General features: G+C 38.1%; 1 protein-coding gene across 1 annotated transcript; it reads left to right on the top strand.

Annotated features, from left to right (window-relative positions):
- The first annotated feature begins 1,608 nt into the window (after nt 1-1,608).
- On the top strand, nt 1,609-16,291 carry umps (uridine monophosphate synthetase). The gene is made up of 6 exons (XM_060827907.1): nt 1,609-1,766; nt 2,276-2,429; nt 3,756-4,460; nt 10,377-10,552; nt 12,383-12,497; nt 15,975-16,291. The coding sequence occupies exons 1-6, from the start codon at nt 1,632-1,634 to the stop codon at nt 16,151-16,153; spliced, it is 1,464 nt and encodes a 487-aa protein (XP_060683890.1). The 5' UTR covers nt 1,609-1,631; the 3' UTR covers nt 16,154-16,291.
- Nucleotides 16,292-16,471: the final 180 nt, after the last annotated feature.

Here is a 16,471-nt window from a genome sequence, read left to right on the forward strand (position 1 = left end):
ATGTGTAAGTTTGGTGCATTAGTCAGGGGAAATGTAGGGTAATAGGGTAGGGGAATGGATCTGGGTGGATTGCTGTTCAGAGGGTTGGTGTGGACTAATTGGGTCAAAGGGCCCGCTTCCACACTGGATGGAATTCTGTAGCCAGGGCTGTCCAGTTAGGTTACCGAAGTGTGTAGACACTCTCAGGCCTATCCATCGAATCTATAAGTGGGCTGGAGGGGAGAGGGACAATGGGGGCTGCTTTCATCAGAAGGAGACCATGGAAACATATTCTTCCTTTTAGTGTAATACATTTTTCTTGTTTTCTGTTAAATATTATTTTTAATATTTCAAGTTGTTGTTCCATAGCAGTGATTGCCAGTTTGGTTGTCCATTTTATTTTCTCAAGTTCTATTCACATTACCACAAAAATCAGTTTTTATCCTCTTTATTCATGTGGTTTTTGTCATACTTATATCCTCATCTATCTTTATTTTACAAACTGCTATGTAATGGTCACCACTGCTTAGACGTTCCCAATTTTTACATCTCTTTCTGTTCTAATTCAATGCCCATTATGTGATTCCTTGGTGGGTGTTTTCACATATTAGGTTATAAATAATATATAGCATACGTATTGCATATAGTGAAACTTGAACATTAATTTCAAAAGTAATACTGCAAGTAGGGTGAATGTCAATTGTGTTTGTTTTCGTATTTGCGTTCTAATCTAATTTGGCATTTCACTGATCAATGTACTGTACAGAAGCAGGTAAAGTCACCATGATCCTAAGGCTGCTCTCACATGAGACAACTGATGATGGTTTAAAAAAAACTGAAATAACTCCAGCTGCTGTAAGTTAAAAACAAAAACAGAAATTGCTGGAAAAGCTCAGTAGTTCTGGCAACATCAGTGGAGAGAAATCGGAGTTTACATTTTGGGTCCAGTGACCCTTCCTGAGAAATTTAACTCTGATTTCTCTTCACAAAAGCTGCCAGAACTGCTGAGTTTTTCTAGCAATTTCTGTCTTTGGTGGTGGTTTAAGCTGAGAGTCAGCACACTTCAGGTGAGGGGAGATGTTCAGAAGGGGTATCTTGCATGGTCACCTCAGTGCTGTGGAATTGAACCCATACTGTCGGCGTCACTCTGCATTGCAAATCACATTCAACCGAGTTGAGCAACACTCTTGTAAAATTAAAAGTTATGACAGAGCAGCTCTATGGGATGACGCACAGAAGCAACGAGTAAAGCAATTACGGATAAACAGACAGTGCATTGAAGACTTGCAGTGGGAAATTGGCTAGACGCACAACCTCACTGGAAGGCTGGCAGCTTCGAGCACGCAGGCGCATTGGAAATCTAGCCGATCTTGACGCACATGCGCACCGGCGGTTAGGCCAGTCCTGGCGCACAGGCGTACTGGTGGCCAGTCCGATATTGACGCGCAGGCGTATTGGTGGCCTGTCCGATACTGACGCACAGGCGTACTGGTGGCCTGTCCGATATTGACGCGCAGGCGTATTGGTGGCCTGTCCGATATTGACGCGCAGGCGTATTGGTGGCCAGTCCGATATTGACGCGCAGGCGCATTGGTGGCCTGTCCGATATTGACGCGCAGGCGCATTGGCTGGCTGATTTTGGCGCGGGGAGCATGGAGTTGTTGGTGGCGAAGCTGTTTGAGGTTCAGGCGGTGAAGTTTGGGAGCTTTGTGTTAAAAAGTGGCATATTGTCGCCTATTTATTTCGATTTGCGGGTGATTGTGTCCCATCCGACTCTGCTTAATCAGGTAACATTTCCACACGATTGGTTTAGTTTAGGCCCTAAGCCTAAACTGTGTAGCTCTGAGCCATCCAGGTAAAACCAATGACTGCAGATGCTGGAACCCAGATTCTGGGTCAGTGGGGCTGGAAGAGCACAGCAGTTCAGGCAGCATCTAAAGTGCAGCGAAATCGACGTTTCGGGCAAAAGCCCTTCGTCGGGAATAAAAGCCATATAAAAACCATCTGCCTTGTTTCAGGGGCGGTTTTGCAAGTGGCTGCTCCTTTGTCAGCAGAGTCGCGGTACTTGTATTTGCCAACTTTCTGTTAAAGTATCGCGGATACTGGAGATCTAAACTAAACTGGTTCGGTAGTATGTATGGAGTGAGAAACAGAACCCACTGAGGCTTCAGCCACGTGCTATTAATTAATAAATACCTCGTCCTGTATCCTATTTTGGGGTCCTCCAAAATGTTTACTTTTGCTTCCAAATGTCTGTTAATTTAGAGATTACAGTGGACCTTTTTTTTCCTGTTAGGTTTCTGATCTCCTTTGGAAAACTGCACAGAATGCTGGAATTAAATGCAATTCTATTTGTGGAGTTCCATACACTGCCTTACCTCTTGCAACTATTATCTGTTCTGTCAATAATATCCCCATGCTCATTCGTCGAAAGGAGGCAAAGAATTACGGTAAGCACACATTACAATGCACCATTTACCCAGAACCATGCTGGAGATTAATTTCAATACTGTACTGAATTTTTTTGTGATCCATGTGGTAATTGACACTTGAAATGTTTAGAACTTCAGGGTGGTCAGATGACCTAGCACTTTGGTATTTAATTTGTTTTGAAATTTAATCTTGAAGGAAAATATCTTTCATATTAGTAACAGTTCAACGCAAAACAAGGTTTTTAAGTTATCTTGAATGTGTTGTTTTATTCTGTTCCAAAACATGACAAAGTAATAAATCATAATATTTGACAATATGTTTTAGTTTAGATTAGAGCTGGTTATATCTTAAAGAGAGGCGGCAATGTACTTTTGTATAGCCTGATAATGAATTATTTGTATATTTAAAAAAATACCAAAACACAATTGTGAAATTTTTCATGTTCTCTGACTGGATATTGAATAATTCCTTTTCAGATTTTTTCAGTTTTCAGCTGAATTCCATATATTGACAACTCATTCCATTTTCACTGAATATTTTAAAGATTGAAGTGTACAATTCCATACAAGTGTGTGGAATGGAAAAGGTCAAAAGTTTATTTTAAATGTAATTTGCAACAAAGGGCAGGTGAATAAAGTTCAAAATAATAAAAAGCTAATTTAAGGTAAGATCAAGACATCATTTTTCACATGAGGATTGATTACTGTATGCAATTGACTTGGCATTCAGCAGATCATCTGTGGAATGAATTGAAGAGCACTGTTTCAACAGATCAAGATAAGGGCAGCCATTAGTCATTCAACCAGAATAGCTCTCAAGTCTTGAGCATCTAACTGCTCCTCAGCATATTCTTCATGGTTGCTTGGAGTGGACTACAAATTTGCAGATAATATAGGAGTTATTAGAAAGTGAAGAGTAACTGCTCGTAATCCTATGTTGCACAGCAATGAGGATCAGAGTGCTGCAACTGACAATGTACCTGATGATGGACGCATCAGTTCTGATGAGACCTTTAGTCCCAAAGGACAAATGGCAAAAGTATAATGAAATCAAGTAATTACCAGAAGGGGGAAGTAGGTGATTTGGAGTGGAGGGGCTGCTTATAATAAAAATTGAGAGAATGTACAGTGGTGTGGCCATGCACTTCTCATTGCCTTGTATGTGAGATGAATGTGTTTTACTTGAATACACCTAGCTGTGTAAAACTAGACTCTTTAAAAAGTATCTAAAATACTCAACTTTTACAGGAGTATTTAAGGGGTGCATTTTCACTTTGAAATCCATTAACTTTTTAAAACAAAATATAGCATTGTTTATTATAACTATTAATTCTCTAATTAAAGGTACAAATCGTTTGGTGGAAGGTGCTATTAACCCAGGAGAAATCTGTCTTATTATCGAGGATGTTGTCACAAGTGGTTCCAGTGTCTTGGAGACTGCAGAAGTTCTTCGTCAGGAAGGATTAAAAGTCACAGATGCAGTGGTATTGTTGGACCGAGAGCAGGGAGGAAGAACCAGATTAGAAGAGGAAGGAATACGTTTGCACTCTGTTTGTTCTCTTTCCAAATTATTAGAAATTTTACATAGCCAAGAAAAAATTGACAGTGAAACAGTAGAATGTGTCAAGACATTCATAAGAAAAAACACATTGCCAACGGTGAGTAAAACGATGGATGGTTCAACGAAACAGTTTAATACTCAGCCTGATGGAACACATGCAATAAAACTCTGCCAAGAAATTAGTTATGGTGCTCGTGCTCAGCTTCCTGGGATTCATTCAATCACAGCAAAGCTTTTTAAAATCATGGAAAAGAAGCAAACCAACTTGTGTCTCGCTGCTGATGTCACAAACTCAAAAGAGTTACTGCAACTGGCTTGTTCACTGGGTAGTGAGATCTGCGTATTGAAAACACATGTTGACATCTTGAATGATTTTGATCTAGATGTGTTCAAAGAGCTGAGAACGATTGCTGATAAGCATGAATTTTTGATTTTTGAAGATCGAAAGTTTGCAGATATTGGGAACACTGTTAAACACCAGTATGAAGGTATCTTGTCATATTTTAAAATGTTGGAAAGCCTGTGATGGCTATATTGAATAACTAAAGAATACCTGAGTATATTACAGCTTATCCTCAATGATAGGTTGCATTTCTTTGCTTAATCACTTGTGAAGGCCTTGATAAATGTCCAATATTCTTTTGAATTCTGACAAAAATAAGTAATCGTTACAATTTTTGAGCTGTACCAGATTTGAGTTCTCTGTGGTCACCATTCTGTGAGCAAAGACAAACCTTTGTTTTCAGCAAATTGCAATGTAACCTTGTAAGAATCTACCAATTCTTGCTGCTGCTTGATCCTTGCACGTTAGTTTTTAATTATTTGTCTTTGCCAATGTTTTGCTTTGACAACTCCCTTATTACTTTTTGGCGAAACTAGCAGAAAATTGTGAGCTCTGCTTCATTGCAATGGCAGAAACTCCAGTTAGCTCCTTCCTCAGAAATGGAGGGGAACATACTCTGCCTTGCAAACCCCAGCTGATGAGTTCATAATTTTGAGGTTTCATTCAAATGTGCAGTGGTATCTAGTTACTGAGAGAAAGTGAGGACTGTGCCTGTTGCTCTCGGTGTGGTCTCCTCTACATTGGGAACACAGGACGCCAACTCGCAAAACGTTTCAGGGAACATCTCTAGGGCACATGCACCAAACAACCCTAATGCCCTGTGGCTGACCACTTCAACTCACCCTCCCACTTCACCAAGTCATGGGCCTCCTCCACTGCCAAATCCAAGCCACCTGCCCAACAACTGGAGGAAGAACACCTCATCTTCCCCCTTGGGACCCTTCAACCACACAGCATCAACATCAACTTCACCAGTTTCTTTATCTCTCTCCTCCCCCCATGAAACAAACAGTATGCAAAATAGTATCAAAACTCCAAAGTAAAGAGAGTGTATCTCAATGTAGCATTCTCCAGTTGGTTCGAGCATTAAAACAAATATGCAAGCTTCCAATTAGTATATTGTAATTATCAAAAGATGACAGTATAAACTTATACTCGGATAGATTGACTCCAAGTATATATATCAATAGACAATAGGTGCAGGAGTAGGCCATTCTGCTCTTCGAGCCTGCACTAGATATTGGTATACGTCCTACAATTTTTTTTGTACGTATTTACTGTGTGACCTCACCTCATTTCTAAAGGACACTGCATCTTGAGGCTAGCAATGATCTCTGTTAGCTTTTGTACTTTCAGAACAGATCATTTTGTGGTAGTTACTCCCAACAAGTATAGAACTATATTGACAGAAATCTTAAGCTCTTGTTGAAATATCCTTACTGGCTAACTGTTGATTTGTGAACAGGTTATATCTTGTGGCTGCGAAGTCATTGCTTTAAAGCAAGCATGAAGCAAAGGATGGAGAGAATTTTGTATGGGAATGGAAATATATACGTGGGAAACTTGATTTACACCTCAGTTTCTGAAGCATGGCCAGATCTTGGGAGGGAGTGGTGCTGGAAAAGCACGGCTGGTCAGGCAGCATCCGAGGAGCAAGAAAATCGATGTTTTGGGCAAAAGCCCTTCATCAGAACTGAAACATCGATTTTCCTGATCCTTGGATGTTGCCTGACTGGCTGTGCTTTTCCAGCACCATTCTAATGTAGACTCTGATTTCCAGCATCTGCAGTCCTCACTTTTGCCTAGGTAGCAGTGTAAGTCATGTTGGGTGGGGTGAAATTGTTGCACTGTTCGGAAATTAGAATAGTCTGGTGAAATCTTGTTAGAAAACATAGAATAGTACAGCACAGGAACAGGGCCTTCAGTCCACCATATCTGTGATGAATGTGGTATGACCATCTACCTGTACATGGCCCATATCACTGTATTCCCTGCTTGTTCGTGTGACTGTCTAAATGCCTGTTAAACATTGCTATTGGATCTGCCACCTTCCCTGGCAGCATATTTCAGGCATCTACTACTCTGTATGTAAAAACTTTATCTCACACATCTCATTATAACTTTCCCCATATCACCTTAAACCTATGCCCCTACTCTTTGACTTTTCCACCCTGGATTCCAATTATCCATGCTATCTGGTCACCCTCGACCTCCAACGCTCTAGAGAAAACAGTCCAGGTTTGTCCAATCTCTCCTTATAGCTACTTCACTCCAAACAGGTGGCTTTCCGATAAACCACCTTTGCACTGTCTCTGAAGTCTTCACATTCTTTCTATCGTGTGGCAACCGGAACCACGTAAGTGCTCCAGTAACCTAATGAAAATTTTATATAGCGCTAACAGACTTGTCAACTTCTATATTCAGTGCCCTGACTGATGAAGGCAAACATGTCAAATGCATTCCATAGCACTTGTGTTGCCACTTTCAAGGAGTTGTGGATTTCCCCCCCCCCACCAAATTCCTGTTGTATATCCATACTCCTAAGGGTCCTTCCATTAACTCCATACTTTCTGCTTGCATTTAGTCCCCAAAGTGCATCGCCTCACACTTGTATGTCTAATTCAAAGTCCATCTGGTGTTGGGTGTTTCTGAGCCTTTCATCCTAGTTTGAATTTATGAAAAGCTTAACTTGAGATATCTTAATTCATAATTAATACCCATAATTAATACCCATAATTCCCTGAAATAAGTCATGCTCAGGATTAAACTATGAAGGAAATCTGTTCTTTCCTTTTTGCATTTGCATTTCATACTTTAAATGGGAGTAGACTTCTGCTTCTCAAAAATGTCCTGAATTTCAGTTCAGTCAAGGCTAATCTACATGTCCATTCTATTTACTTGCCTTTTATCTGTATCACTTGGTAACTTTATCTAACAATGTGTCATTTTCAGCCTTGAAAATTTCAGTTGATACAGCATGCACGCTCTCTTGAGGCAGAAATTTCAGATTTCTGCTATGGTAAATGAAAGCATGCTTTATAGTTCCCTCCTAAATAAGATCTAATTGTGCCCCCACCAAAGGAAGCAATTTCTTTGTCTACTCAGTCAAATCCTGTTATCATTTTAAGTACTTCACTTTGGGCAAATCCTCAACTTTGCTAGTAAATACCAGCCATGTCAATGAACTTGTCTTCACAGTTTAAATCTTTATGACCTGGTATAGTTCTAGTGAGCCTGCACAGGATCCTTTCCAAAGTTCCTGAGGTCTGATGCTTAAAGTGAGGTAATCCAAATAGAGTCTAAGGCTACGTACAGCTTTATTTCCTCCCTTTTTGAACTCCACTCACCTTAAAATAAGATTAATGTTCTATTAGCCTTTCTGTTTACTTTTTTTACTTACAATAGCTGTTAGTGATGGGTCTATGGACAATTAAATCCTTGTGATCTTCTGCAGCTCGTAGCCTGTCAATGCTGAAACCTGAAAGGGTTCATAAAATTTTGCAAAGATGTTACCTGGGTTGGAGGGTTTGAACTATAGGGAGAGGCTGAATAGACAGGCTATTTTCCCTGGAGCATCAGAGACTGAGGGGAGACCTTATAGAAGTTTATAAAATCATGAGGGGCACCGCTGAGGTAAAAAGATAAGGTCTTTTCCCTAGGGTTGGGGAGTCCAAAACTAGAGGATATAGGTTTAAGGTGAGAGGAGAAATATTTAAAGGGGCAACTTTTTCACACAGAGAGTGGGTGCATGTATGAAATGAGATACCAGAGGAAGTGGTGGAGACAGTTACGATTACAACATTTAAAAGTGTGGGTTTATAAACAGGAAGGGTTTAGAAGGCTATGGTCCAAATACTGGCAAATGTGTCTACATTTATTTAGGATATCTGGTCAGCATGGACAAGGTGGACCGAAGAGTATTGGATTAAAAATGATTTCCCTCATTAACCATTGATGTGCCTAGCTGCTTAATCAATCTGTGCCTTTTTTTAACAACTTAATCCAATTTACACAACATACTATTCCATCTAAATTATGGAACTCATGGGGGGGGGGCATGTGGCCCCGCGTTCCTGTGCCAGCTTTTTAAAACAATTGCCTAATTTAGTCTAATAATTTCAACTTCAGCCTCCAAAATTTGATTTCGCTTGTTTGTTATTGCATTCCAGATTACAACAACACTCTATACAAATAAGTTTCTTATCATTTGTTCTTTGGCTCTTGTCAGTTGTTTTAAATATAAAACCTCTGATTATTGAGGCTTTAGAGTAAATAATTTATCCTTCCTGGCTTTATTTAAAAACTCTCAATTTTGAATACCTCTATTAGGATTTCCACTTAAATTTCTCTGAATTAAGGAGAGCAATCTCAGATTTTCTAGTCCTTCCACTTCGCCAGTGATTTTCATTCTTTGTAAACTTCTTTTGTACCTTTTCCAAGACCTTGTTACCTTTCCTAAATTTGGTCTAATCTGCAGATTTGGATTTACTGTCCTGTTCTTTTATCAAGAGAAAGTGAGGACTGTAGATGCTGGAGATTAGAGCTGAAAAATGTTTTGCTGGAAAAGCGCAGCAGGTCAGGCAGCATCCAAGGAGCAAGAGAATCGATGTTTCGGGCAGAAGCCCTTCTTCATAAATCAGTCTTTTATCAGTCATTTGATTTTCTGGGGAAAAGCTGAAATCCAATGAGTTGTCACTTGTCACATCCCACAAGTGTTTTCTTTATCACATTTGTCTGTCCCTTTCACCCAATCAGTTTCACAAGCTGTGTTAAATTCCTTGCATTTTTATTTTTGCTAATCTCTGGAAGATTCCTGAATTACTGTGGAAATCCATATGGATAACATCTGTAGATACTGAATTGAGCCTCTCTTTCCCCCCGCCCCACCTTTAAAAAGGCCAAATTGACTAGTCCTGTGGACTGTCACTGATCAGCTCTGATTCAAGTGCTCAGTTGTCCTTTGCTGAATTGTGTATTCCAACAAGTTCCCATAATGAATAATTTACAAAATTGCTTTACTATCTGACTTTGTGAATGCTGTGTCCTTTCCTAAATAATTGAATAATATTTACAATATTCTAATCAAGAGTCTCAATTCCTGAATTTAGAGAGCTTTTGAAGATTATGACTGATTCTTCTGCGATATCCCGAGGCTTTTTTTTAATACTCTCATATATAAATCATAAGGTTATGACAATTTATCTACTTTAGGTCCCATTATTTAGTCCGTTAACATTTTGCTTGTATGTAGTGTATTTTCTTTTTGACTTGCTTTTACATTTTCATGGAACCTGGTTTTTTTTTACTCTTCCACTACTATGAAAACAGATTCTAACAAATAATCTGTTAACTTATTTCTTAGATGTTTGCCTCTAAATGGCTTGGAATTATTCAGCTGTAGCCCTGCCTGTAATATCTGAAAAGTATAGTCGAGACTGGGATTATATTAATTCTTCATGTTTTTGCTGGTATCGGAAAGTATGACATATTTTAGTGGTGTATTCTTCAGTTTTAAGCCTTAAAGTTATTAGTCGCAACATAAATCAGCTGTCTTCTCCTGGACATTATTTAACAAGGACAGTGTTGAACAAATGTTTGGTAAGTTTATTACATTTAATTTTTAATTTCTTCACTCCTTTCCAACTTTTGTACCTTTTCATAAAAATACTAATGTTTGGTTTCAGTGGTACTTCACAGAATTGGTTTTGAATGTGCTGTAGGAAATGTAAGATATTGCAGGTTATAGTCTTCGTCACTGACAAAATAACTTTGTATAAGATGGAAATGTGTGTGAGAGAGCTGATTTGTGTACAATGTCTCTTTGCATCATATACTGAAGTGGCTTAATATTAGGCCTGATTTAAGGAACTCCTAGTACTGTCAATACATTGTGAAAACCAAGAAAGAAGGATATACACAGGCATTCAAATGGCATAGATTGATATGTTTACTTTTCACGTGGTCATTACTGTGTAAGACTTTAGAATCCTTACTGTTGTATAGCAGTGGGAGTCTGCGATGTAAAAATGCTTTATTTGATTAATTCTGTCTTGTTCTTTAGGTGGAGTATACAAAATTGCTACATGGTCTGACTTTGTGAATGCTCATGTGGTTCCTGGCCCTGGAGTAGTGAAAGGATTGAAGGAAGTTGGATTGCCTCTGAACCGAGGCTGCTTGCTGATTGCTGAAATGAGCTCCGAAGGTTCCTTAGCTACTGGGGACTACACCAAAGCAGCTGTAATTAAATTATTCTAACCTATTGGCAAATGAAATAGTAATGTGAAAAAGATATCTGAAAACTGTAAGAAGTGGAATGGGTGGATCTTTATCAGAAGATTTTAATGTATTTCTGCAACAAATCTAGGCTTTTGTTAAATTGAGATTATGGGAACAAATAGTTTCATTTCTCTTTCATGATTTAGCTTCTTAATTGAAATGTATGTTATAAAATCATGCACTGATTACAGAGGGAGACCATTGGCCTGTCATGTTTGTGCCTACTCTCAACTCAGTTTATGCCATTCCCCCTCTGTAACCCTGAAATTTTATTTTTCAGAAATTTATTCTTTTTTTAAAAATTCATTCATGGCCTTTGGGCATTGTTGGCTGGTGAATACTCATTGCCCATGCCTCATTGCTTGAGGCGGTAGTAAACTGCCTTCTTGAACCACTGCATTGAAGGGAAAACCTTGTAGGATAAGTATGAAAGCCTTATACGGGTAAATGACAAAGACCAATAGTTTAGTAAATTTGCTGTACATTGTAGAATCACAGGAATCAATTGTAAAAATACTGTAAGAATCTAGTGGCCATGCCAAACATTATAATCACTTTATTTTTCAGTATTTTAACCAAGTAATTTATTTATGCTAATCTACTAACTTCACTGCCATATTCAACATTGTGAAGTTACTAATTTTGGATTAATTATCTGAGAGTTTTAAACATGGAAATCTTTGTGGTGCATTCAGGTGCCATTTAGTCTGAGGTGTCTGTCAGCTGATAAAGGCTACTGAGGCAAATCTCAAATTTCAGCTCTAGTTCTGAAACCCCATTCGTTTTACAACCTCAAGTACATGTCTAGGTGTTCCTCCTATGAACTGAGAATTTCTGCCTCTCCCACACTTTGATATTGACTTCGAACCCTCTCCTAATATCTGAGTGAAGAAATTACTCCTTCACTGTCCACTAATCCTTTTGCCATTTATTTGAAATTGTACCAATTATTGTTTCTGAAATTTCTTGATTCAGAGTTTTTACTTATGTACAGAGAGAGATGTGGATGCACATATTCAATATGCCTATGGTCAAGGTAGATGGATCTCTGGATGGGGAAATGGAGTTGAAGATAAAGATCAACAATGATCATATTTATTGAATGATGGAACAGTTCCAGAGTGTATATGGTCTACTCCTCCTTTTTGTAACATTTTTATTAGACAGATTGGTTGCAATTACTGTGCCATCTTGCATTTCATCATCATAAAATTGAGCTTCCTGAGTGTGAAACATTTTGACTTGTTATTAAAAAGAATTGAGATAGAACTGCTCTAAACCTTCATGAATAATGATCACTACCTCTGAAATTATTTTTCAATGATACCCTCCCATCTGCCCAATTCACTCCCAAACACTGAGTCCAGAACAGCCTCTTCTTTCGCTGGATTTGCAAAATATTGTTTTTAAAAAACATTGTAAATGTATCTTAAGAATTTGGTACTTTTGATAACCTTTTGCACTAAATTTATCCACGTTAATATGACTGATGTTGAAATCACCTCAGTTACTGCCCACTATTGTTTCTGCACTTGCAAGCAATTTGTCTACGTATTTACACTTCTATCTCCATGTTTGCTGAGTTTACAATACACTCTCTTAGAAGTATAATACCGCCTTTTTCAATCATCAGTTCAATCTACTTAGTTTTATTTGATACTTCTTTGAGCAAATCACTGGTCCTTATTGCTATGATATTTTTAAAATTATGGATAGCCTGAGAATTTGTGTTACTACATAAGTGATAAAATTTATACTAATATTAATTTCTGCCTGTTTTTGTTTATGTAGGTAGAATTGGCTGAAAAACATTCCGATTTTGTCATTGGATTTATATCTGGTTCAAATATCAGCAATAGATTAGAGTTTATACATATGACCCCAGGAGTCCAGATGCAGATTGGAGGTAAGGGTGCCACTTCACATGACATTTACTCTTAATACTGCATTTTATATTGCAGTGGTAGAAGGCAAAGAGTTCCTGCTGGTCACTGGACCTTCTTTTTTGAGCGTAGAGGGAGTAGATTATGGGAAGTTTCAACCAGTAACAAACTCTTACATACTTACAATTGCTTAATTGGGAAGAGCTTTTTTTCTTAAACAAGTCAACATTGATTTTTTCTACACTTAGCAGAAATGCACTGCAAAGACATAATAGATTTTTAAAACACATTTGTTGGTGTCATCCAGTGTTAAAGAACAAATATGTAATCTCATCCTGCATATCACTTCCTGTGTGAATTAAGATTTTTGCTTAATTCAACTCCTGAGGGAGTACAGTTGAGCTCTGAACTTCTTCTGTTGATTAGTGTCTGAAGTTGACCTCTCTGGGTTCATCTCGATGTTAATGAAATAGTGGTCAATGTGAAACCATCAAGAGATTACATAATAATTATAATCATTAACACTGGCCAAACTGGCAGTTGTCTTATTGAGAGTTAAATGTTACACAGCATTCTACATTAATGGATTGTTCATTCCAACTACTAAGTGGGCAGACAAGTAGTAGCCCTAAATACTTACTGATGAGTAATCAATAACTAATAATATGATTTCTGGCACTTCAACCTGTTTGCTTTTTCATATTCCTCTTTTATGGCGTAATTTAAAGGTTTAATTGCTTGCTTGTACACATTTGAATGTTTGAAAGTGCATTTATCACATCTGACCAGTCCCTTCATAATTCTAAATCTCTTTGAATTATCAAAAAAACCTCAGTTATTTAATTTTCTTTGTATTTGGATTTCCTCGTATTAGAAACTATTCTGGTGAATCTGTTTCTTCATCCCAATTCTTCTCCGGTTATAGGCATCATTAGTATTTTATAGCCTTTACAAGAAGTTCTTGACAGGTGGTGGTGGGTTGTATTGTCATCCATTGTATGTCCATGTTCAAATAATGTGTGACCTGGAGGTGTTGGTGTTTCCTTGCATCTATTTCTCTTGTCCTTTTAAGAACTGATGATCCCAAGTTTGAATAATGTTGCAATAGATGCCTTGGCATCATACTGTAGTGTATCCAAGTAGACGAGGGTGGTAGGTGCATAGGAACGTCACCACCTGCAAGCCATACACCAACTCTAACTGATCCTTCAGTGTCGCTCAATTAAAATCCTGGAATTCTTGTCCTAACAGCACTGCATATACGTACACCACATGGACTGGAAAAGTTCAAGGAAGTGTTCAGTTGAAGGCTAGGTTGGGTCAAAGAAGTAGAATTCAATGTGCATTTTAAATGAGAAAGTAGAAGAGTTCAGAGGGAGATTGCAGAGGTTAGGGTTTGGGCACCTGGAGCAATAGCTGCCACTAGTGATTATCTAGAAGTGCACTTCTTGATGTCAAAGTATGACAAAATATATAGCCTATATAAGGAAATAAATAATGATTATTTCTCAGATGTGTGGTGTTTTCAAACCAACCAGCTCTGTCATTTTCAGAGCTAACCCAGGGTTCTAAGCAGCACAACAAAGAATAACTGGTAGTATCTTCATTACTGTGTACAAATGAGAAAATACAACTTCAAATGGAACTGGTAATTTAACAATCTGGGGTCTCACAGAAGTATTTAATTTATAACGCAACACTCCTTCACATGCTCTTCAAGGTATCACGCGGGTGATATACATATAAACGCCATACTTTATAATACTTAATGTTTTTTGAATTTGAGTTTCTATATTTGTAGTTGGTAACTAATTAGTTTTATCTGTATCTGAAGTTAATAATTTATGTATTTCTGTAGCTGGTGATTTATTTTAATAGTTTTGAGGGCTAGCTTTAGAATTAATACAACTTTGTTCATAACTGGATTTTTTTTTTGTTTTGCAACCTGGTTTTGGTAAATAATGGGGCTTCAAGGTTTGTTAGTGTGTTCTGGAACTTGTTCTTTTTAAGCTTAAGGGAAGCATCCATAGATAAGAAAGACTTCTGGTTTCACTTTTGACATTGAGCAGAGCAATCCTGTCAATGTAGAAAAGTGCTGCTGGGAAGGAAAGGAACATATAGTGAACTAGATTACCTTCGAGTGAGGAGTTAGTACTGGACCTGAAGTATTAGGTTAAAACCCTGAAGAGATTACATAAAGTCAAGTACATTTTAATCAGGTGTATGCCAGGTCCAGGAAGAAGCTATCTGTGGTTCTCATCTAAACATCAAAATCCAAATGACTTAAACCTACCAAGGTAATGGATACAGGGACACAAGTGTTTATATAATATATAGTGCTTTGGGTACTATACAAAATATTTTTGTTTAGGTTTATAATGGATTATACTTTTATTATTAATTTAAGTCTTTTTTGAATTATAAACAGATTCAAGTTGGATTATTCTATTTTATCTTCACTTTTCTAATAGACTTCTGCTTTATTATTAAAAACAAAGTCTGCAGTAGTGTGCACTTACCTTTCAGGAATAGGCCACTTAAAACCAAAACAAATAAAAACATGATCATACTATGAGAACTGGTTCTTGTCTGGGATGAGACGTGACCACTAATAACATTAGCTGAGATCATAACACTAGAAAACGAGCTGTTAAATAGCTCTACAGCAGTGACATTTTTCAGTACATGTTTCAGCACTAACCGAAATCAAAATAAGTACAGAGGAACCTCGATTATCCAAGTGCCAGTTAAATGAAGGAGATCTCTAGGTCCCAGTAGAAACATTACATATCATAGAAGTGTTTCCAACAGTGATCGCACCTTTTTCTTTTACACAGTGATTAAATAGGCACTGTCTCCAAATAACTGACCTCCCACTCTCTCTCTCCACACACTTTCCCTGGAGTTCTACAGAGGGGTGTACTCTAAACCCCCCTTCTCCCGATAATCTCTCTAACATTATCCTGTACAGGGCAGAGGTGGAACCTGTCAAAAAGTTGCAATAAAAAGTTGTGTGTGAGCGTGCGCCATTTGGAGACTTACACCGCACAAAGGTAGCGGCAGTCTTGTTGTTGGTGTCCACTCCACCCGCCCCGGAGAGGGGGTGGAGGTGGACGGGGTTGGAGGGGGCGCGCTATTTCTGTAGTCTCCTGAACAGGGAGCAGTCTTTAACTCAGAGTCCCAGAGAGAAGGCATTTATTTGATTAACCGAATAATCGATTGTCCGAATGAAATAGTGCCCGCCCATCTCGATCGGATAATCAAGGTTCCCCTGTACCTTCATAGCTTGGCCAGTAAGCTGAAACAAAGTTGTACCATTTTTTAAAAAATATTATACAGTGCAAAAGCAAATTCCTAAATGTCTGATTTGACTCTGCCTTAGGAATAATGATGATTTTAAATTGATATTCACAAACTATATTATAGAGGCAGACATTTGGAATATATGCTGGGTATAGAATCAATTCAACAATTTCTAACTGCATCACATTTCCTCTTAGTGGATAATCTGGGCCAACAGTACCTGAGTCCTGAAGAAGTGATTCACAAGTATGCCTCTGACATCATCATTGTGGGCAGAGGGATCTTGTCTGCGAAGGATCGTGTGGAAGCTGCAAAAATGTACAGAAAGGCAGGATGGGCAGCTTACATGAGCAGGTTGTCATCTGTTACCAACTGAAAGTTTGAACAAAGGAAACAGATGACGAATTTCATGCAATCTGAAGTCAGTTTGTTGTTTTTCCTTGATTTTAGTTTGTAATATGGTACAATTATTGAATGTGCTTTTTAAATAAAACCAATTTAATCTATTTTAAAAGGTGATTTTTTTTTTTATAATTGCACATTGAAAAGTGAGGTTAATTGTTGCAACCAAGCTGATAAGTTAGCAAACATAGATGTTGCATCATTCTCTGATTACATGGGATGAAGCCAATTGACCATACCATTTCTTCAGTAGAGATACCTAATCCCTGATATTAGCCCATACCCATGCAAA

This window comes from Hemiscyllium ocellatum, chromosome 7 (genome assembly GCF_020745735.1).
Source record: "Hemiscyllium ocellatum isolate sHemOce1 chromosome 7, sHemOce1.pat.X.cur, whole genome shotgun sequence".
Taxonomy (NCBI): domain Eukaryota; kingdom Metazoa; phylum Chordata; class Chondrichthyes; order Orectolobiformes; family Hemiscylliidae; genus Hemiscyllium; species Hemiscyllium ocellatum.

Coding starts and splice junctions, on each gene's coding strand:
- umps (XM_060827907.1), top strand. CDS start 1,632: ATGGAGTTGTTGGTGGCGAAGCTGTTTGAGGTTCAGGCGGTGAAGTTT. Junction 1,767..2,275: donor ATCCGACTCTGCTTAATCAG/GTAACATTTCCA, acceptor TTTTCCTGTTAG/GTTTCTGATCTCCTTTGGAA. Junction 10,553..12,382: donor GGGACTACACCAAAGCAGCT/GTAATTAAATTA, acceptor TTGTTTATGTAG/GTAGAATTGGCTGAAAAACA.